The following is a 23,957-nucleotide window of genomic DNA, read 5'->3' on the forward strand; positions in this document are numbered from 1 at the left end:
TTGTGGAAACATCATGTTTTCGACATTTCTGTGGTTTTGCTGCAGCAGTGGCTACAGGACCCCTCTGTGAGCCAGAACCCAGACTTAAACCCAATTTCAGATCTGAAAATGGCCGTGCAGTGATGTTACCCATCTAACCTGATGTTGCTTGAGAGGTTCTACAACGAAGAATGTGAGAAACTACTCAAAAATAGGTGTGCCAAGCTTGTAACATTATACCCAAGAGGGCCTGAGGCTGTAATTGCTGCCAAAGGTGCTTCAACAAAGTATATAGAATTTTGAGGTGAAAAAATGAATTTAATCACTTTTGGAATGTAAGATGACAAAATGTGCAAGTGAAGCACTGTGAATACTTTCTGGATACACTATGTTTTAAAATTGAAAGTCTTAAACACAGGTTTCCACACAGCCCTAAATCACCACTAAAAAGTTATTTGTGACTAAAAGTTGTGATTTATGAGGTTCAAAGGCAAAATTGAACTAACAAAAGTGTTTTAAGTCGACAGTTTGGACTCTCCAGTCCAGTAGACAGCTGCTTCAGTCTTGAATCCTGCAGTTTACTTCCTGTCAGGTCAAGCTCCGTCAGGTGGGAGGGGTCAGACTTCAGGGCAGAGGCCACAACTTTGTAGTGAGTCTCTGACAGCCAACATTCAGAAAGTCTGAGATTGAAGAAATAATGGAAGTCAGGGACTTATCATAAATACTAAGGACAGAAAACAAAAATGGCAATCACTGTAAATGGAAAGTTCAAAAAGTGCACTGTGGAGCACTCATAACTGTTGAGTCATATTTATCTCATGGAAGACCAAAGTGAGTGGATGTCAACGGACACCTACCTACCCACTGTGGCCTCTCACGGTCATGTTTGTTAGTGCATTAATAATAATAAATACACATTATAAAGGATAAGTGGAAGAGAATGAATGGATGGAACATCATAAAGGTAATTGAGCTATAGAAAGATAGATACCTTATCCCTACAATGAACAGCAATTAAAGGTAAAGTGCCACTAGTGGCTGGTAAGGGCCTTATACTACAATAGAATAGAATAGAATTGAATAGAATAGAATAGCCAACTTATTATCATTTAGTACATACACCGGTTACTGCACGTTAGAACGAACTTTCAGTGCATTTATGTGCCATCAGACTGTATAATATATATATATATATATAAAATTTTTATATTATTAAGAATTAGGGTATGTGCACATAAGAATGTAAGAAATTTGTCCATATACATTTTTATTGAGAAAACTATACAGAATATTAGGAAATTAATATCATGCACAGCAACTATGAGATCGTGATGAAAAACAAAGAAGAGTAAATAAGTTATGAAATAACGAAGTTTGTTAAAAATCAGTTAAAGGAAAGCAGACATTGTCAAGGATTTGTCTTGGGACACATGAGGCTGGGAGAATCTTTTTACTATCATGTGCTAAAAATACAATAAGTATTATATGCTTTCCCTTTCAGTGAAAAGAAAGCAATCTAACCATTCACACAGACAGACACCATGTCCAGCTGGTTAGCCACAGGATCTCTGCTCGTCATTCTCAACCACCTTTGGGGATGTATCCCATTTTGAACCTTCAAAGGACACTTCCTACAGTCTTGGTAATCAGCCATGGAGGATCCAGGTTTCCAGCTTAGTCATAATCCTGCTCTCACACTCAACACCTTCAATGCCCAGATGTTCTTGGGACTTGGTACCCAATCTCAGAGGGTGGGGATAATGACATCACCCCGCTTACTTTACATCCTTTCTCCCCCTTGCCAGGTGGTAAAGATTCCACAGGTCCCACATACTCTTCATGTTATATCTTCCTATTCTCATCCCTTGACCCCTTTATGCTTACTTGTTCCAGTAGATCACTTCTGATCACCGTGTCCTGGTTCCTGGACACCTGACATGTAACTTGTTAATCCAGGCAATATCCAAGCCAGGCTTCAGTTATATATATCTCACACATCTTACACAGGCTTGGGAATTAGAGGGGCCTAGCCTGGGGACCCTTACTGGATACATACGCTCTAATCAAGAGTCCAACCCCCACTGTTTTATTTATTTATTTATTTATTTTTCTTAATCAGAATCAGAATCAGAATACTTTATTAATCCCAAAGGAAATTATAGGTTACAGCAGGCAGCACGCTAATGGCGCATGCGCACTTACAAAGGAACCTTCTGACCAAACTTTACACAAACATCACATTGGGAAGACATGTCAGAGAGGTAGGCTGATAGGAAAAAACAACGAAAATACATAACATGAGGTCAGAAGAGGAGAAAAAAAAAACTCCACTCAGACTGAGCTCCTAATGGGAGAACAGTTTGAGAACAGAAAAAAAACACCCCAGCACAAAAAGCACATGACTGTCAAGACACCATAGAAACACAAGACGGGCAAGAGGGGTGGGTAAGGGTAAGAGACAGCCGGTGTAGACAGTGCATCTGGTCCTGCAGAATGTCTGCGCTGGTCCAGTCGACCCGCCATCTTCCCCGGGAGGGAACAAAAGCGTGGGAGGAGGCGTTGGATTCGGGGGAGGGGGGGTGATAGTGAGGGCATATCAGTATCAGTGTACATGTTTCGTGCGTGTGCGTGTGTGTGTGTGTGTATCCCGTGCTCAGCTGAGAGAAAGTGTCACCACGCCCGGTTAAGCGAAGGTCAACAGTCCCCAGTGGACCCAGGTGGCCTTGAAGGAGGGCCAAAGACTTCTGACAACAATCCTGTTATCATGGAGAATTTTGTTGTTCTAGTCAGCTTCGACCTTGGCAAGCCTTCAGCTGGCGCCACTGGGATAGTTGCATGAGTGAAGATGGTGAATGTTTGGGTTTAGTGCGAACAACTGCATCCAATTTTTACAGTTGGTCTAATGTCCATCACTGGTCCCCAATTCTCTCAATTCCCGTTGTTCTTCTCCAAGATCTTATCCATATTGCGTTCAAAACACAGTCTGAGTACTCACAGTCCTGCCAATCATCTATCATGTCGGCCAGCCTTATGTGATTTTGAACAGCTGTAGCCGCTTCTTGTTCTCCGATAAGCCAGGTCCGAGCCAGCTCCAATCAGCCAGAAATCTGTTATTGTGGTTCCCCATTGATAGATGTCGTTCAATGTCCTCCATCAAGAGTGTCGCCAAACACATGACGCAACCGACCATCTAGTATCCGGCAGCAAACATGTCCGCAGGACAATTGGGCTCTCCCAAGCCCAGGAGGGTGTCAATTCTGTTACGGGACCAGTTGATCAAATCCATAATTCTTTAGATTTTAGAGAACAAGACTGAGCAACTCTTTGAGGGATAGAGTTAGACGAGACTAGACAAAGACATAGAAGCAGCAGCAGGGAAGATAAGGGAGGGAGAGGGTGGAAGATGCGTCCGCCTCCTCCAAGAGCCAAAGAAGAAGGGCATTAAATTTAGTGCCAAGATAAGGTTACGAGGAAAAAGGACAAGAAGGAAGTATCTGAAGCAAACAACCAACTCGAGGGAACCAACTGACAGAGATCCTCACTAGGCTGTTCAACCTCTCCCTGACTCATGCCATTGTTCCCTCCTGTCTGAAGGCCTCCACCATCATTTCCACTATGCCCAAAAAGTCTAGAATAGACAGCTTCAATGACTAAACATCTACAGCCCTCACATCTGTGGTCATGAAGTGTTTAAGTGCATAGTTTCTCAGTCCATCAAAGTCTGCCTACCACCCTCGCTTAACCTCCACCCATTTGCGCACAGAGCAAATTGGTCTATGGAGAATGCCATCACCATCACAGAGCACTGAGCCATCGGGAGAAAAGAGGAGTTACATGAGGATGGACTATAATTCAGTGTTCAACACCATAATCCCAGACATCCTTATCATCAAACTGGACCATCTTCAGATCCCCTGGCCACTTTCTCCTTGTCCTGAGGAAGAATAACCTGGACCAGAAGCTGCTGCTGGCCTTCTACCGGTCCTCAGTGGAGATCATGCTCTCCTACTGCCTGGTTGTTTGGTACACAGGGACAACAGCTGAGAACATGAAGGCTCAACAGAGGGTAATTAATACCCTCTAAAAAAAAAAAATCATTGGCTGCCATCTGCCACCCCTGGAGCCCATCGCCAGATCCTCCTGTCTCAAGAAAACCAGGGCCATCACATATGACCCCTTACATCCTGCCCATCACCTGTTTGACCCACTGGCCTTTGGTCAGCGCCTCCAGACTCACAAACAGCTTCTTCCCCTGGCCCATTCGGACTGTAAACAACACTACTAAAGAAAACTTCACAGAGCAAAGCACAACATTCAACTACTCGTTAGCCTCAAGACAAAAACATAAAAAACATAACAAGTAATTTACAAAAAAAAATTAATAGAAAGGCTGATCAATTCTGAAACAACATTCTTTGGACACATGAAAGTCAGATCAACCTCCAAGATAATGGATGGAAGGACAAAAGACACCTCTAAATACAGCAATACATGGCTGTTTATTATTTACAGTATGTTATTTAAAAATGACACCACAACAGAGCTGTCAGATGTACAGGAAGATATTACTCTCCCAGTCACTGACATGTACCAAAGCTTCACAAGACACATAGACAGTGATCTACAATACTGTGTAAACTCAACAGACCCAGGAGGAATATAAAACCCGTTTATGTGAAGCCTATGCAGCTGCATGTCACTGCTGAAGAGCAAACCAAAGGCAGGAGGAAATCCATTCTATACTCCACAGGTTCAGACTTCAATTATTCCAAAGAGCTTTAACAAAATTACTTATTTACCATTAAGAAAAGAAGATTTTGTATGAAAATGACCAAAATTGAATGAAACGTTTTTGTTGAAACTTCAAATTAAAGCTCAGAATCTGAAATTATCACACTATTTTCATTTTAAATCGAATTTAGTGTTAAGAGAACAACCTATAAAGATGTGTCACCATTCACATATTTCTAGACCTTAGAGTATATATCGGACTGCTGATGGAATCTTTACAGTTTTTAGGATGATATTAACATCTGGACTCACCGAGCCTTCCTGCAGTTTCTCACAGCCGGAATAAGCCTTAGTCTACCCTCCCACGATGTGTTGTACTCGTCCAAGTCAAACTCATCCAGAACCTCCTCTGTCATCTGTAGCATGTAGGCCAGAGCTGAGCAGTGGATCTCAGAGAGTTTCTTCTCTGATCTGTTCTCTGACTTTAAGAAATCCAAGATTTCCTGATGTACTGAGAGGTCATTCATCTCCATCAGACAGTGGAAGATGTTGATGATTCTGTCAGGAGAAATAAACTTAGCTTTCATCTCCTTCAAGTTGTTAATGATTCTCTCAATAACTTCTGGACTGTTCTCTGTCTGACCCAGCAGACCACATAATATTATTTGGTTGGACTCCAGACATAGGCCATACAGGAAGCGGACAAACAGGTCCAGGTGGCCATTTTTACTCTGAAGAGATTTTTTTAGGCCCATGTGCAAAAAGTCAGCTATAGATGTGTAATACAAGTCTTCATCATAATCCTCATCATCATCTTCCTCCTCTTCATTCATTTCATCTTCCAGGAAGTCCTCCAGCACCTCCGTCTTCCTGTTGGTGAAACAGTGGAACATGTAGACTGCAGCCAGAAACTCCTGAATGCTCAGATGAACAAAGCAGTAGACTGGTTTCTGGAAGATCACACACTCTCTTTTGAAGATCTCTGTACAAACTCCTGAGTACACCGAGGCCTCTGTCACATCCAGACCACACTGCTCCAGGTCTTCTTGGTAGAACATGATGTTTCCTTTCTCCAGATGTTCAAACGCCAGCCTCCCCAGCTTCAGAAGAACTTCCCTGTCAGCCTCCGTCAGCTCCTGTGGACTCGTCTCATGTCCCTCATGGTACTTGTTCTTCTTCCTCTTTGTCTGAACCAGCAGGAAGTGTGAGTACATGTCAGTCAGGGTCTTGGGCAGCTCTCCTCTCTGCTCTGTAGTCAACATGTGCTCCAGAACTGTAGCAGTGATCCAGCAGAAGACTGGGATTCTACACATGATGTGGAGGCTCCTGGATGTCTTCATGTGGGAGATGATTCTGCTGGACAGCTCTTCATCACTGAATCTCCTCCTGAAGTACTCCTCCTTCTGGGCGTCAGTGAAGCCTCGTACTTCTGTCAGCCTGTCAACACATGTAGGAGGGATCTGATTGGCTGCTGCAGGTCGGGAAGTTATCCAGACGAGAGCCGAGGGAAGCAGATTCCCCTGGATGAGGTTTGTCAGCAGCTGGCTGACTGATGACTTCTGTGTGACATCAGACAGCAGCTTCCTGTTGGTGAAATCCAATGAAAGTCTGCTTTCATCCAGGCCGTCAAAGATGAACAAAAGCTGAGAGACAGCCAGCTTCTCTGCTGTGACCTTCTGTAATGTTGGATGGAAAACATGGAGCAGCTCCAGAAGACTGTACTGCTCATCTCTGATCAGGTTCAGCTCCCTGAATGAAAGCAGAACCACCACACTGACATGTTGGTTCTCCAAGCCCTCTGCCCAGTCCAGAGTGAACTTCTGCACTGAGAAGGTTTTTCCAACACCAGCCACGCCGTTGGTCAGAACCACTCTGATGGGTCTCTGTTGGTCAGGTAAGGCTTTAAAGATGTCCTGGCACCTGATTGGAGCGTCATGGAGGGCATCCATCTTGGAAGCTGTCTCCAGCTGCCTCACCTCATGTTGGCTATGAACCTCTTCACTCTGTCCCTCTGTGATGTAGAGCTCAGTGTAGATGGTGTTGAGGAGTGTTCTACTTCCTGTTTCATCACTTCCTTCAGTCACACGTTCACATCTCCTCCTCAGACTGATCTTATGTTCATCTAAAGCCTCCTGCAGACCAACATCTGCTGAAAGACGTGATAATATTTAAGACCAAAAAGGAAGAAAACGTTAATGTTTGAAAAATCCATTAGTAGACAGATGTTCAATCTTACTATGTATACAGCTCCTCTGTCCAGTTGACTGCAGTCCATTGCTCGATCTCTCTCCATTATGGGGACAGGAGTCATCTTCTAATGAAGCAGACTGGTCCCAGTATGAGTCAGCTTGTTGTCTGCATAACCAGTGTCCACAGCTAGTAGAAACTGGATGTTTCAGGACATCCTGACACAAAGCACACATAGGCAGCTGCTGACCTCCACCAGCAGGACTCCTGTTATTGTCTCTGTGAAAATTCAGGAAAAATAAAAACTACGTCCAGATGAACAGAATCAACTTTTAGGGATTTACTTACCTGGATGATTGAGCATGCATCAATATGTTTTATATAGTATTGCCAAATGTAATAATGCACTTTTACTTAATCTAAGATAGCACACATAAGCTCTGACGTATTTAAGTGATTCTCACAATAGTTACTATTCTTCAATCAGTCCAGAGCTGACTGGAAGCTCTTGATGGCGCTGTCACTTGGGGTTCGCTCTCTCTGCGGTAGAGTTTCACTTCCTGTTCCACCCACTGGGGGTCAAACTCTTGTAATTGCCGATTCTGTTCTCAGACATGTGAAGCTAGAGACACCAGCAACCATAGTCAATTGTCTTCCAGGGGCCAGAGCAGGCGACACTGAGGGAAATTTAAAACTGCTGGCTAAGGGTAAACGTAAATTCAGTAAAATTATGATTCACGTCGGCAGTAATGACACCTGGATGTGGGCTCCATAGATAATTGGCAAACCTTCTGGATGAAACCTGCTCTTGTTTGGAGAGATGGCATCCATCCCACTTTGGATGGAGCAGCTCTCATTTCTAAAAATATGGACAAATTTATTAAACCCACCATTTTATTGAACATAAAAAAAATCACAAAGAAAGAACAATACAGTCTCCACATCTGAACCAAAGAGTAAAACAGTGAAATGTGGATTATTAAATATTAGGTCTCTCTCCTCCAAGTCTCTGTTAGTACATGACTTAATAATTGATCAACAAATCGATTTACTCTGCCTTACAGAAACCTGGTTGCAGCAGGATGATTATGTTAGTTTAAATGAATCAACACCCCCGAGTCATTCTAACTACCAGAAACCTCGAAGCACAGGCCGAGGGGGCGGTGTGGCAGCAATTTTTCACACCAGCCTATTAATCAACCAAAGACCCAGACAGACTTTTAATTCATTTGAAAGCCTGATGCTTAGCCTTGTCCACCCCAGCTGTAAAACTCAGAAACCAGTCTTACTTGTTATCATCTATCGTCCACCTGGGCCTTACACAGACTTTCTGTCTGATTTCTCAGACTTTTTATCTGATTTAGTTCTCAGCTCAGATAAAATAATTATTGTGGGTGATTTTAACATCCATGTAGATGCTAAAAATGACAGCCTCAAAATAGCATTTAATCTGTTATTAGACTCAATTGGCTTCTCTCAAAATGTAAAAGAACCCACCCACCACTTTAATCACACTCTAGATCTTGTTTTAACATATGGCATAGAACCTGAACATTTAACAGTGTTTCCTGAAAACCCTCTCCTGTCTGATCATTTCCTGATAACATTTACATTTACAATGATTGATTACACAGCAGTGGAGAGTAGACTTTATCACAGTAGATGTCTTTCTGAAAGCGCTGTAACTAAGTTTAAGAATATAATTAGGGGTGGGTTTTAATAATCGATTCATCGATTAAAATCGATTCTGGCTTGGATAACGTGAAATCGATTCATTAAAATCCTGAATCGATTTTTTAATATAAATTTATTTTGCCCGAAACGCCAGAATCTCAGGTGAAACCTCACAAAATTTCAACAACCACCAAACAGCTAAGACAGTAAATGAGAGCAGGAACACGGATTCTGCACAAGGACGTAAACACACAGCGCGGACCCGCGGATCAGAATCAGTGAGATGTGACTTTCTCACCCGACGGGCGCTGCAGCTTTAAGCGGCTGCGCGCGCTCCCGCGGACGGCAATCACTTTCTGGCACAACAACTGCACGGACACGGTCGGGGCTGATTCTGATGTTTCGGCGGGTCCGCGCTTTGTGTTCACGCCCTTTTTGCGCTGATTCTAAAGCTGTTAGTTTTATCTCTCTCCAAACAATATTGACTGAACCAGAAGCAAAAGAAGATCCAAACTACGCTTCACATAAACATCATCATGAACTCCCTCTGACTTTTACTGTTTTGCTTCACCCACGATAAAATCACACTTCATGCACAGCACTCTCTCTCTCTCTCTCTCTCTCTCTCTCTGTACTTCAAGAACAGTTTCCCGTCTAAAAATCGGTTTTCTGCATTATTCGCTTGCTTGTTACGCACAAGTCTACTGTTGTTTACAGCGCTGTCGGCCACTGTTTTTTTTTTTCATTTTACATGCTTCCGAAAAGAAAACCTAATTTCTGCCGTTCAATACTGAACAAATTTAAACTTTTTAAAATTATGCAAAATGCAAAACGCTTAGCCGTGTCTCTAATAAAACCGCTGTAACATCAGAGGTAACGTTCATATGTTGATTAATGGTTTTCTTTCGTTTTTGATGTGCTGCAGAATATTTTTATAAAATCCCAGGCCAGGAAAACCACCTTCATGTTTTTCTGTGTCTTCAGCTACTTTGACACAAAGGCATCTGCTGTGACGCTTACACCTTTGATAAAGTCTTGCGTGTGTCAACTTCCTTTTTATAGATACAAAAATATGTAAATGTACTGATCTGAATTATAATATTTCTGACTGTCAAAATTTCCCAGATTCAAATCAAATTTAATTGAATCAAATCGAATCGAATTGAATCGAATCGTGGATCGAATCGATTCGGGACCTTGTGAATCGGAAACGAATCGATTCTAGAAATCAGTGACGATACCCAGCCCTAAATATAATCCACCCACTGTTATCATCTTCAATGCCCTGTACCAACACAGAGCAGAACAGCTACCTGAACGCTAACAGAGGTCAATCATCTTGTTAATAATTTTACCTCCTCACTGCATACGACTCATCCCGTGTGTGCCTATGTTCAGTTCAGCCAGCCTTTCAGTCACTTCGGTCAGTCAGCCACCTCACGTTCTGTTCATTCTTCTGTCTTCTACAATAAATCATCAGTCCTCACCTACCAGCAAGTCCTGCATTTGGGTTCTCTCTTCCTCGCCTTCACACACAACAACCTGACAGTACATAGGGACAATGATTTGAACCAGAATGTTAGATTTTGAATGTATTATTTCTTCAGATCTCTTGCCACCTTTTTCCAAGCCAGTTCTTGTGTAATTTGGCATACCTCAGCTTTTTCTTCATCTTTAATTGATACACTTTAGTGATTTGTTAATGGATCAGCTGAAGAGCCAGGTGCAGCTGTCAGGTTGTGTGCAAGGTCTTTGCTCAACTTCTTTCCTATTAGGATAAGGCTTTTAGATACAATTCATCTGGGGAACAAGCAGTGGGAGATGGTCACATCAAGAATCAAAAAAATCCAAGGACTTAGAGAGGAGCTCATGAAGATGGGGACGGTGAAGGCAACAGTGCACTCAGGTCAGGGTTAGGTTGATGAAAGACCATTGATCATTGGTGAATGACCAGTGATCAATGGTCATAAGTACCATTCGCAGAGAGTTGGGGAATGGCTGCAATCTCAGCCATTGTAAGATGGTGAAAGATGTACCCTTCCCAGCTTTGACAAAAGTCCAGCTGGGATAACCACATTTACTCAGGGCCTTCTTGATGTGATCTTTGTCTGCCTCCCTGGCCGCTGTGTCTGTGGGGATGGTGTTCGCTCTGTGTTCTAACGTCCTAATGACACCCAGTTTATGCTCCAGTGGATGATGAGAGTCAAACCTTAATTCCGGTTGGGCGTTGAAGCAGATGGCCGCTTGAAGCTTTCGGCTCCTTGCCAGTATGAAATAATCCCCTTGGAAGAATATTCAGACACAAAGAACAGTATTTAAACTTGACATGGATGGGGATAAACAAAAAAAGACTAAAGGTAAACCAAGCTCGGGACGGGAAAGCGGAGACTTAGTTGAGGAAACTTGCAGCAGAGAGGAGAATAATGGCGATGTTAAAGTGGAGGCGGCTAGCCCATTCATGCTAGCTATCTACGATGAGATTCGAGCTCTGAGGTCGGACCTTAAAAGTGAAATGAGTGAGTTTCGACTTTCTTTTTGTAATGACATGAAAAAGGAACTGAACAAGTTCAGAGGAGAAATCAACAAGAAACTTCAAGAAACTACAAGGGAGCTAGTGGCTACCACGGCAAGGGTAGAGGAGGCAGAACAGCGGATAACCGAGATTGAAGAATGGGACACGGAGGTTAAGGAGGCACTCGCCCACTTATTGGAGAGCCAGGAAACCCTGCAAGCAAAGCTAACCGAGTTAGAAGCACGCTCACGCCGGAATAATCTCCGCATACACGGAGTACCGGAAGGATCAGAGAGCCCCGATCTGATAGAGTTTGTAATGAAGCTGATAAAGGCTCAAGTCGACCCACCAGTTGCGGAAATAAACCTCAGAATCCAGCGCTGCCACCGGGCACTTGCCCCAAAGCCCCGAGAAGGCGCTCCGCCTAGATCACTGGTGCTGTGCTTCCTGGAATATAGAGTAAAAGAGCTGGTGCTGCTTTCAGCGTGGAGAAAGAAGGATGTCCGCTATAAAGGGAAAAGGATTTACTTTGACCAAGATTATCCCCCAGACATCCTTAAGAAAAGAAAGGCGTACCTGGGGATCCTGAGAGAGCTTAAAGTCAAAGGAATCCGCTTCCAAATGCCACATCCAGCCAAGCTGAGGGTGTTCTTCGACAGCGGCACCAAACTCTACGAGAATGCGACAGAGGCAGCTGATGACCTGAAGAAGAGAGGATTCTGCCTGGATGATATCAAGGAACCAGGCTCCACGGCGCCGAAACAGCAGAGACTAGCAACGTGGGAGAGGGCCGGCGCAGATCGCCGCAGACAGGCAGTGGACCAGCAGCGGATAAGAGAGAAGCTGCGGAGCTTCCACCGGGACCCACCGGGAGCATCCGACTCTTGTGAGTGAAATCAAGAGGATTATCACGTCTCCACTGGAGCTTTAAAGTAAGGCATCCTGCTCTCATGCAGAGAGGAGGACTTAATATTACTCCTTAGTAAATCTACGAAGAATTTGAAAACTGTTTTGCTCAGGACTGATTAAGCTGAATTCTATATTTAAGAATTAAATATTTTATTGTTACTATTTCAACCAGTTCATCAAGCGCTCCAATTATGAGCCTGCCTAAAATGATTATTTTACTTTTATTTTTACCTGAGAAGGAATACACTTAGGCTTTTGAGTTCTCAAATGACATGTGTTCCTCTGCTCTCCATATATTCTGTGAAGAGTCTTGTTGTAATTACTCTATAACCTTTTCAAAGAAGGAACTTTATACAAGTTGGGTAACCCTGGCTTCAAACAAGGATACTGGTGCTGGGTATTTTCCCTGACACTGGTGAGAAGCCCTCGACTGGCACGAGGATTTCCTCTCAACTCTAGGTTTCACCTGAACTTCGGACTTGGAAGTCTTTGGTTTTGTTTCTTTGGTTTACTTGTTCATTGTTCTTGTTCATGCTCTGGTTAGCATGGGTGATGTTGCACAAAGGAACACAGACTGAAAAAGTTATATGCATCATCAGGAAATAAAATAATCATGCTAAATGTAAATGGGCTACATAATCCAATTAAAAGGAGTAAAATAATAGCTAAAATGAAACGTGAGAAGCTGCACGTAATCTTTTGGCAGGAGACACATCTATCTTCTTTAGAACATGAAAAATTAAAAAATTTGGATTCCAAAATACCTATTACTCATCTCATAAATCAGGCCGCAAAAGAGTAGTAGCCATACTGATCCCCAATGCACACCAGCTGGTAAAACTAGAAAACATGCAGAAAGTCCTCCACCAGAGCCCAAAAGTCCCTTTGAATTGTATTCAGAGGTAAAGGACAAAGAAGGGAGGTTCATTTTGGTAAAGGGTAAATTAGAAGAGGAGGAAGTGACGGGGTAAGGTAAGCGACCCATGTTGTAGGTGACGTCAGAGATTTGGCAGAAAAAAAAACGAATGGTAGCCTAGAATTTAACAAAGTTTCTTTAATCTTCAGTACTGCCAAATAAACTAACCAACTGTCATATAACTAACAACATCTGTCCTATCATCTCTAACACCCTGGAGGACAACGAGGAGAGTTTAGACGCTCTCCAAGAATACATCGACCGGTGCTTCGAAGATTTAGTAATGAAGAAGGCCCAGAGCATGTCTTCCCCGGCCAAAACTGAGACACCGTCATCTAAAAGATGTCGCCCGGCAGACTCCCCCGGCACAACATCGCCTGCCGGCAAAGATATCGTCGACATCCTGGAGCCAATCGATAAGCGATTGTCCAGTTTTGATGCGAGGCTGTCCCTGATAGAGATCTTACACCGGGAATTTCAATCACTAAAAGAATCCCTGGAGTTCAGCCAGAAGCAGGTGGAAACACTTGCTGCAGAAAACGCCACGCAACGGGACTCGGTCAAATCTCTAACTGAAAATGTGACCCAATTAAACATAGAAAATAAAAAAATAAAAGAGACCGTTATGGATTTACAAGCCCGTAGCATGAGAGATAATCTTGTGTTTTCTGGTATTCCAGAGTCTGCCGGAGAGGACCCGGAAACAACCGTGAGAAGCTTCATTAAAATCCACCTGAAGCTGCCGGAGGACACGGTGAAAAACATAGGGTTTGAAAGAGTGCATCGCATCGGGGCTCCGAAGACAGGAAGCGGGAGACCGCGTCCTATTGTGGCCAAATTCGGCCACTTTAAGCAGAAGGAGCAGGTGAAGAGTCGCGGCAGAGAGCTGAAAGGAACGGACTTCAGCGTGAACGACCAGTTCCCCAGAGAGATCCTGGAACGACACAGGGTCCTGTTCCCAGTCCGACATATTTTTATTCAGAAAGGCTCCCGGGCTGTCATCGCCGTGGACCGGCTCTACGTGGAAGGACAGCTCTACCGCGACCCCGGCATCACTCCATGGCTGTATTGACCGCACACCAGATAAGAATCCGCTACGCTATTCTCTTCACTCACACTCTCTTGTATTAACTTTTGCTCAACTATGTAATATCAGTTTGCTAATCTAGTATAACGTCACCGTCACTCTCCGCCAATGCTTTAATTGGAATGTGTCCGTTTTTATTTATTTTTTCCCTTTTTCTCTCTCTTGTCGCTCACCTTGCTCTTTGGTTTCCTTGCTTCTCTTTTCTTTCACTATGTCGATCACCTGTTTCCCTATCCATCCACAAACGACACTGTCTATTTCTACATGCTCACTCTGCACGATCACGCACACACATGCGTTTAAAGGCAACACATTTACAACAGCCACACAGTGCACACAGATATAGGACACACACACGCACACATTTGCTCATTTTAGTTATTATGCACACACATAGTCAGACCTATGGAGCTTCATGCTGCGCATTTTCTTCTCTTTATTTTGTCGGATTAGGTAAACTGCCCCTGCGTGAGATAATTGGTAATTTTCAGAAGAGCAGGTTGATCATTGTAATTCGCAGCGGTAGGCCTGTAAGTGATATGAGCAAACATATTGGCAGCTTGGGGAGTACCCCTCCATAAGGAAAATGATTTTAATCTTTTATACATGATTGCATTTGTGCTTATTAAAAGAGCTGTGGCTCTGGGTCAAGTGAAGGTCAGAAACGCTTGGCCGGCGTTATGATCGGCCAATACATGGTGAGGATGACGGAGCCTGTGAAAGGAAATTGCAACACACCTGCTTACATGTCATAGTTTTAAGTTTTAAGTTTTATTATTCTTTATTACTTATATTCTCTTAGAGTTAAGGTTAAGGTTTATGTTTTATCATTTTTATTACTTATATTCTTTTGGAGTGAAGTTTTAAAGTTTTAAGAGTTAAAGCAGTCTCATTTATACCCTCCGTAGCTTCTTTCAAGTGTGACATTTAGCCTAGAACTTACACATACAGTTCAGCCGCGTAGGCGAGGGCCTCCTGTCTCGGGATGACTGCAGGTGCGAGGTGAACCGAGGTGCAGAAGAGGTCAATGACACGCATACCGCACTTACACACACACACACACACACACACACATGAGTAAACTTAGTTTTGTAAGTAAGAGGTTGAGATGAGTTGTTGCTGTATTTGCAAAATTGTGCTGAGAATGTCAGTTTGTTCCAGGAAGACATCAGATGTCTCAGAGATAAGAAGCGAGCTTGTGGGGACAACACCTGGATGAAAACGAGACATACTGTTTTTTCTTAATTGTGTCAAAGTTAACTGAACGTTTGTGGTTTTGGGGTGACGTATGATTCTGTAGGATCTGCCTAACAACAGGGGAGGAGATGTACGGTTTCATTACTATAAAGCCTTTGTCTTTTTCTTTGTCTGACAGTTCAATGCTGAAATTTGGTCAGTGTTGAACTCCGTGCATGTAATCAATAAATCTTCGCTTTGATCATACCTCGTGGACCAGAGTTGTTTTTAGCTTGAGAGCCTTCCGTACTCCTTTTCTCCAATTTTTGAATCCTAACATTTTGGGGGCTCGTCCGGTGGTTGGAAAAGGGGGAGAAGACCAGTTGGAGGTGCTGGACAGGGTCCGAGGCGGTCAGGCGGACAGACGGTAATCAGTGGTGGAAGTGAGAAGGCAGTCGCCGGCGCATTTAAAGGTAAGACACTGCCTGTTGAAATATATTTCCAAAAGGTGTCAGATTGGATGTGTCTAAATAAAAAGCCTACTCACGGAAATTACTGGTGAATGTCTGTTTCGATTTTGGTGAAAATTTAATGGAATTGACATTAAGATAATGAAAATAATAAAGTACAGTATTGAGAGAATTAAAAGCGGTTGGAGCCGCTGAGAGAATTAAGAACGGTTGGAGCCGTCGAGAGAACTAAAGCAGTTGGAGCTGCTAATTTAGTGTGGTAGGAAATTTGGTCATTTTGTGGGTTGGAGCCCGATGGATCATTGACTGTATTCTGTGATGGTCATTTTGTGGGTTGGAGCCCCTATGTCTACAAGGATAAGTCAGCCTGAATCTTACTCCTGTTGTGGAGTGTAGATGGTGGGTTCAAATTACACTAAATTTGTCTAGGACGACAGCGGCGTCTGTTAAGAAGCGCATTTTTCTCGGAGGTAATGCTCCCTGCTGGACAAAGACGTTTGTCCTTCACCTAGCGGCGACTAAGGGTTAATACGGTACGACAAACCGGGAAGGTCTGGGGAACCTTCAAAATTGCTAGGAGTTCGAGTCTCCTATTTGCGCTTGTTTGGCTACTGGTAAATTAAGTTAGGGTTAGAAATCTGGACATAGCAGTTCGAATCTGGCCTGGTGAATTGGTCGCAAAAAGCAGAGACTTTATCGGTTGGACCGTTAGGATAAATTAATGTAAATTAGGTAGGAGTTATATAAGGCCTAAAATCTGTGCAGTTGTAAATATAGGGCGTCTGTAAAATGAAATAAGAGATGGTTGAGGGAGAAGAGTTTCTGAGCCAACGGTGCACTGGCTGGTGGGTTTATTTTTAGATGGCGTGTGTGTGAGAATGCAAATGAGGAGCGGTGACGTGTTTACATGAGTCTTGCTTTCGGTTTAGAGCGTTATGGAGGTTTATTACTATTCTGTGTAAATACGGGTGAATGGCCGTGAGCGAGATGCTAGTTTGGCTCACAATTGTATAAATATACTGAGGGCGCGATGAGTGTGGCTGAGTGACAGAATACGGCAGGCCCGTGAATTAATCGTAAGATATCTGGTGTTTATGCAAATGAAGTGGCTGCTGATGTGAAGCGCACAAAAAAGGAGTTTTATAACAGTGTTTAATAAAGGATTGTGTGATATGAGGACGACTGATAAATGGTGTTTGTGCAGATTATGTGGTTAAAGTGTGTGAGTGAATACAACGTGTGACTTTGGGAAAAAAAAAAGGGTTTTGGAATAAAGCACTGTCTGTTTGATAATATGAAGCTTTATGTGGGGTTTGACTACAGCTTTATTTGGATAAGAGAAGTTTTTGCATGAAACTGGGTTACTGAGTGGAGTAGTATGCGAGTTTAAAGAAGAGTATAAAGTCCTTGACAAAGAAAAGTGGAGAAAAAATATTTATGAGCTGTCCGGAGGCAGAGGAAAACCGGGAGTTGTCACTCTGAAAGAGTTGAACGATGCTCCTTCTCTGTGCTCAGGATTAGACGTAAGCCTTAAGCGCCTATGAGCCACTAATAAGCGTGACAGTCTAATGAAGATAAAACTGGCAAATTTGGAAATTTATAGAATTACAGTGAAATGAGCACGCAATAAAGTGGACTTGTTAGGGCCAGGGTACAGTGAAACAGAGGCAAATACGGGAGATAGAATTAGAGAACCCGACTGTAGTGGTAAAATCTAGGCGTGTGGTTTGACAGTGGTAATAAAATTTGGAGAATTGCAGAATAAAAAAAAATAATAATAAAAAAAAAAAGGAAAATGCCCATCTCCGCGTTGTGTGACATTGAACTTTCACCAGTGGACAGCGGGAACGGATGGGGGCTAATATTTGTAAAGTGTGTCGGTCGCGGGGTGACCGAGAGGAGAACCTATGAGTTCAAGGAGTTTGCCGTGATAGAGGAGTCAGAAGTGCAAACGTGTCTGGCCCGGTGCCTGGCGTTGTACCAGGGCATGGTTGAATATTGCCAGGGGGATCACATTTTAATGCGGCGAACCTCGCCGGCGATGGCGTTCTTTATGAGTTGTATTAATGCTGAGGTGACCGGGATTCCGTTTCACTTAATGTAAAAAAAACAAACAAAAAAAAACAAAAAAAAAAAAAACAAAACTGGATTTTGGCCGTTTCTAGAAAAACCAGTAATGATAGTGGAGGCCTTTTGTAGAGTGGAAATTACGCTGGTGGAAGGTTTGTTTGAAGTTAACTGTGTTTGTCATGTGGGGACAGAGGACGCTCCGTATGAGGTGTCTATAAGCTCAGACGTTGAGTCTGATGATTTAGACGCATATGTGGCTAGATGTTTTTGGTTGTTTAAAGGATTGGTGGAGATGGCGACGAATGTGGATGACCCGAGGTGGGTGCCCTCGGACGCGGTGGCGTTCCTTTTGACCATGATAGAAGCGGCTGAGGCGGGCTCCGACTTTGACATGCTTGCATGAGGGGGCCCCACGTTGAATTCCTGGCCTGGGCGAAAAGAGAGTGTTGTAATGAACGGGTAACTCAGGCACGGATAAGATATGACAAGTTGGGTAAATTTTGTGTGTCACCAAGCAGGACAAAATAAGGAGGCAGTGACTGGAAGGGAGGTGAGACGGTTTCTGAAACGGAGAGCAGGAAGCACAAGGGTAACTCGAGAGGAGGAGTCAGGAACACGTCACTAGGGGAGGTAAGTGTGTGTGCCAACATGAGTGACAGTGTGACCTCTGGTGGGAAAAAAGGGTATAAGCCATTAAGGGATCAGGTGGAGGAGCTGAAGAGGGCCATTCGGCTGGCTAATACAGGGGCATTAAAGGCGGCTGAGAAAGAATGCAAGGGAATGGAACATGAGGTAAGTAAACTTGTAACTTCACAGGGGAAGCAGATGAGTGACAAAATACCTTTGAGTGCAGTGTTTAAAACGGAAGGAGAACGGTGTGAGGGGAAACTCAAACAACTGGAAGAGGAGTGTAGAGGTCATTCAGTAAATAGGAAGGTCAAAACAGAAAGGAAGGATTTGAAAGGAGAGCATGACAAGTGCTGCAAGTGGTTATTCTTGTGCAATGCCGCAATTGGGTGGATGAAGGAGGAAGAGGTGGACAAGGCAGGTGATATGGTGAGTATTATGGCGGCAGTTAATGAACTGAGGGAGGAAAATAAGAAGTTAGAGGACCAAATGAGGGGCCTGACCACAAAAGCAGAAGAAACTACTAGACTTTCCACACCTAAAGTATACCCATGGGCCACTATAACGCCTAGTGCTCCACCCCCACCCTATGTCATGCCAGTGATGACACTTGAGGGGGGGGAGGTCCGTGGGCCAGACGGACAAATGGGCTCAGTACGAGGAGGAGTGGTAAACGTAGAGTACATTAGTGGACCCATGGTGGAGGCTGGGGAAGCCCTAAAGGTGAGGAAGTGTCAGCCTTTTAGTGACAGTGGGAGACCGGAGGCCTCAGCTGCAGATGCAGGCCCGACCTCGCCACAGGGGGAGCTCATGGCTGGTGGGCTGGAGCAACCCGAGGGAGTGGAAAAGGAAGAGTTTAGACAGATTGGTGAGAAGGACGCGGCGCACACCCAAGAGGAGGTGCAGGCTCTGGGGACGTTGGGCGCACGGGCCAAGCGTCCGAGGCAAAAAAGCCCGGGGGAAGACGGACTGACTAGAACTAAGAGATTAGGGGCCGCTGGAGGAGCGCCTGACTGGGAGCGTTGGGAAGGAGAAGTGCATGGTCATATGCATGATGAGCCCCAGGCCCTATGGAAGGCGTTCAGAGCCTTGGACGAGGTGAGGCACACAATTCTGAAAGGTATATCAACAGATGGTCAGGAGGAAGAGGTAAGTTTAAGTGATGAGGAGGACGAGGAGGATGCTGAGAGAGGAATTGAGTCAGATCCAGGCCAAAGTATAATGCTGAGGGAGGTACAGAAGGATGGGGTCATGGTAATGGAAGGAGTAGGTACAGTTAAGAGGAGATCAATGTTTAAGCTATCAAAGGACAAGCCAAAGGTGAGGGGCAGTAAGAGAGGACCGGTGGACAGAGGATTGAAGGAAAGTAAATGTAACATGCCTCTGATGGCCGGGCCTTGTGGGGAGGCAGTGTATAGGGCATACAAAGTGAGGGATTTGGAAGCATTGGTTAAACAACTTCCGCCAGTTACTGATGGAGGGGCTAGTTGGTTGAGGAAGTTAACCACATTAACAGAAGGAGAGGAACTTGGAATTGGAGACTTCCGCGCCATAGGGGGGCGCTGTTTTCTGGGCGGAGGATTGGCTGATATAGAGGGGCTAGCACGCACCACATCACATGCAAATGACTTACCTCTTTGTGAGGTCCAAAACGCTCTGTTCAAAGCGGTTCGCGAAAAATATCCTACACGCAACGCTGGGGCAATACCTAAAATAATCTGGGATCCTAAAGACACACCAGGGGAGTTTTTGGCTAAAGCTAAGGAGAAGTGGTTGACTGAAACAGGCATACATCCGGGGAGAGAGGGCGAAGGTAGAGCGTGGTTCCGTTCGGCCGTGCTGGCGGGGCTGCCGAAACAGGTCACAGCTGACTTAGGAAAAAACCCAGACTTTGCAGTGGCCGAGGCGGTGCAGTGGGAGAGGCATGTGGTGCATCGGCTCCAGGAGGAACAAGATCTGGTGAACAAACAAAAGAAAGAGCTAGAGGACGCTCAAGCTGCACTTCTTAGGTTACAACTGGGAGAGGCTCGTGACAAACTGAATAGTAAGAAAAAGGAATTGAAAGAAACAAACAAAACCATAATGGTGGCAAGGCCCGAAGCTGATCCGGTCCCTGACTGGCCTAATTTGGATCCGAATCTCTATCCGGATGACCGCTGGGCCGCCAATGCACCAAGGCAACGTAGACCCGCTGGGAATTGGGGGACCGGGGGACCGCAAAGGGGGCGTGGTGGATCTGGTAGGGGTGGACTTAGAGCTCGGAGTTCGGGGCCTCCAAGTAACAACGCCTATTCGAGCGGCTGCTTCATATGTGGTGCGGAGGGGCACTGGGCTAAAAGATGCCCTGAGGCGGCCCGTGACTATGCAGGACGGGGCTATCAACCCCAGGCACGTGGAAATTACAGAGGAGGAGCTGCGTACAGGGGGGCGCACCAAGCTCCAAACCCAAGTGCGGCGCCTGTCACCCAGTATCCAGTGGCTGACTGGGGCTGGGAAGGAGAGCAATACTGACGACGCCCGGAGAGACCGGACAGCGCGGGTACGGCAGAACCCATGCTGTCGATGACCGTGGAAGGTACAGAATTATCCTTCCTGGTGGACACTGGAGCAACCTATTCTACATTGAGAAACACACCCGACTGTGCAACACTCTCAAATAGTACAGTTAGTGTTGTAGGTTTTTCCGGGATTGCAATGACTCTGCCACTGACTGATCCAGCTTTGACACAGCTGGGAAAACAGACTTTGAAACACCAATATGTAGTGTCGCCACAGGTGCCTGTAAATCTCATGGGCAGGGATCTGCTTGTGAAACTGGGAGCTAACATCCTGTGTTCGGCTGACGGCCTGACGGTCACTCTGCCTGGAGGAAAAGAATTCCCGTGCCTGGGATCGCCTCTAAAGACTCAATATCTGGTCAAAAACTCTGAGCAGTCCACAGCGGACATATACTGGGGACGGCTGGTGGAGGAAGGCATTCTGAGAATATATCAACAGTGGAGACCCTGGATAATGAGCTTGGCCGTCTACTCTGAGCCTAGAGATCCATACCACATCACCTTGTTTTATGATAAGGAAGAAGATGACACCTATAGGGAACAATTTGAAGCTGAATTAGAGGGAGAAACGTGGGAGGTAAAAACACATAATATTTATATTGGACCAGAAGGTGTCGCCGCGGCTGTCAAATTAACGGATGAACAAACGCTTTGGTACAATGTGGGAGAGGATTCAGCCCCTCACATTACATTGGCGGTCCATCTGGGTCATGAGGCACGAGATCTTGGGCCGATGGTCAGGCGGGCGCTGGACAACTCGTGGTGGCGAAGTACACAAATTCCAAATGTTTGGTATGCTCCTGAATGTAAAACATATCGTATACTTTGCGTGTCTAATGATGCTGTGATTTTAGAGCATAAGGAAATCTCCAGAACACATGGAAGGGAAAAAACTGATCATCCGGACGCAGTGGCAGAACTCTCCAAACTGCCTGATACGCTGTGGTCCAGAGGGCCCACGGATGTGGGTCTGGCTTCTTGTTCACCTGTTCTTTTCCGGTTGAAGTCTGATGTACCCATCATTAAACCACAGTACAGGCACAAACCAGAGGCAGATGCAGGCATCGCAGAAACCATTGAAGGGCTGTTACAGGTAGGAGTGTTGGAACCATCACACTCATACTGGAACACGCCTATTTTACCAGTTGAGAAGCAGGGCACAGGGAAATACAGGATGGCACATGATTTGAGAGCTATCAATGCCATTCTACAAACTGACACTGTGCCTGTGCCCAACCCATACACAGCTCTTACAGCTATTACATGGGATCAAAAATGGTTCACGTGCATTGATTTGGCTAATGCATTCTTCTGTCTCCCATTGCACGAGTCACTCAGAGACATTTTTTCATTTACATACAGAGGCAGACAGTTCAGATACACCCGTTTGCCACAGGGCTTTGCACTGTCCCCAGGCATTTTCAATCAGGTGCTGAAAGAGGCCCTGTCACCATGCCAACTGCCTGAGGGATGCACACTAATACAGTATGTTGATGATCTCCTGATTGCAGCTCGGTCAGCAGCGGCGTGCACGGCGGCCTCGATCGTGGTGCTGAACAGACTGGCGGTGTGTGGGTTCAAAGTAAGTAGGGAGAAACTGCAGATGGTCCGACCAGAGGTAACATTTCTGGGCCGAGTGATTGCACACAGATCGGTGGGGTTAATGAACACACACAGAGACCAAATTTTGACACATCCCAAGCCGCGCACTGTAAAAGAACTTCTTTCCTTTTTAGGTTTGACAGGGTACAGCAGACAGTTCATCCCGAACTACGCCGGTAAAACTGCTCCTTTAAGGGACCTGATTAAGAAGGTCGGCGCTCGACAACTGAAGGCCGAGTTGTCCTGGACGCCGGCCACGGAAAGCGCGTTCATTTCATTAAAACAGGATTTGTCAAGAGCGACTGATTTGGCCACGCCAAACTACGATGAACCGTTCTATTTGGATGTTTCTGAAACAAATGACATTGTAAATGGTGTTTTGTTTCAGAAAAAGGGGGGAAGTAGAGATGTGCTCATGTATGTCAGCATAAAACTGGGCCCAATAGAAGCAAGACATCCAACATGCACACAACATGCAGCAGGGGTCGCAAAAATCATCCAGAAAACAGCACACATAGTGAGAGAACATCCACTAAAAGTGCTCACCACACACGGTGTGGTGGCTTATGTGAATTCACAGGCGTTCACAATGACCCCACTGAAACAGCAGAGGATGAGCAAAATCCTAGATGCACCCAACTTGACATTCACACATGAAGGGATTAACATGGCAGATTTAATGGGGTCAGGGGAACCACATGACTGTGCTAAAAGAGCCCAGGTTGAAGAGAAAGTGAGAGAGGATTTGAAGGCGGAACCCATAGCAGGGGCAGAGGAGTGGTTCACAGATGGATGTTGCCACAGAGATGAAGAGGGATTGAAAGCAGGTTATGCTGTAGTCCGCAGGGTAGGGAAGGAGCATGAGGTAATAGAAGCAGGAAGGATTGAGGGACAGCAGTCAGCCCAGAGAGCTGAAGTGATAGCCCTGATTCGAGCCCTGAGATTGGCCAAGGGCATGAAAGTGAACATCTATACGGACTCAGCATATGCGTTTGGAGCCGCACATGTGGAACTGGCTCAGTGGAAAAGAGCTGGATACAGAACAGCAACCAACGCACCTATCCGCCACAAGAAAGAGATGGAGGAATTGGAGAAGGCCCTGATGGACCCGGATAGGGTGAGTATTGTAAAATGCAAAGGACATTCACAAGGAGACAACGCGGTGGCAAGAGGAAATCAGGAAGCTGATGAAACCGCCAAAAAAGCCGCGGGCTACAAAGGACAGAGACAACTGGTACAGGTAACGGCAGAAGAGGAGGTGAGTACCAACACATTGGAGGAGGTCAGACAGGCTCAGAAGGAGGCAGCCCCAGGTGAAAAGGGGGTGTGGCAGGCTAAGGGAGCCTGGCAGGAGGAAGGTCTGTGGAGGAGCCCGGACGGGCGTCCCGTCTTAACGACCAAAATGGCAGAACAGAAGGTAAGTGAGGCTCACGGATTGGGGCATGTGGGCGTCAAGCAA

The 23,957-nt window shown here is 45.1% G+C and overlaps 1 protein-coding gene across 1 annotated transcript in view; it reads right to left on the reverse strand.

The window, feature by feature from the left end:
• The window catches only part of LOC134634055 (NACHT, LRR and PYD domains-containing protein 12-like), a 44,558-nt gene that overhangs the window by 4,289 nt on the left and 16,312 nt on the right, over positions 1–23,957 (reverse strand). The window contains exons 3-5 of the mRNA XM_063483092.1: positions 6,947–7,176; positions 5,023–6,859; positions 486–659 (exon numbers count right to left, since the gene is read on the reverse strand). Coding sequence (XP_063339162.1) covers positions 486–659; positions 5,023–6,859; positions 6,947–7,176 — 2,241 coding nt within the window. The remainder of the gene's footprint in view (positions 1–485; positions 660–5,022; positions 6,860–6,946; positions 7,177–23,957) is intronic.

This window comes from Pelmatolapia mariae, linkage group LG9, assembly GCF_036321145.2.
Source record: "Pelmatolapia mariae isolate MD_Pm_ZW linkage group LG9, Pm_UMD_F_2, whole genome shotgun sequence".
Lineage (NCBI taxonomy): Eukaryota > Metazoa > Chordata > Actinopteri > Cichliformes > Cichlidae > Pelmatolapia > Pelmatolapia mariae.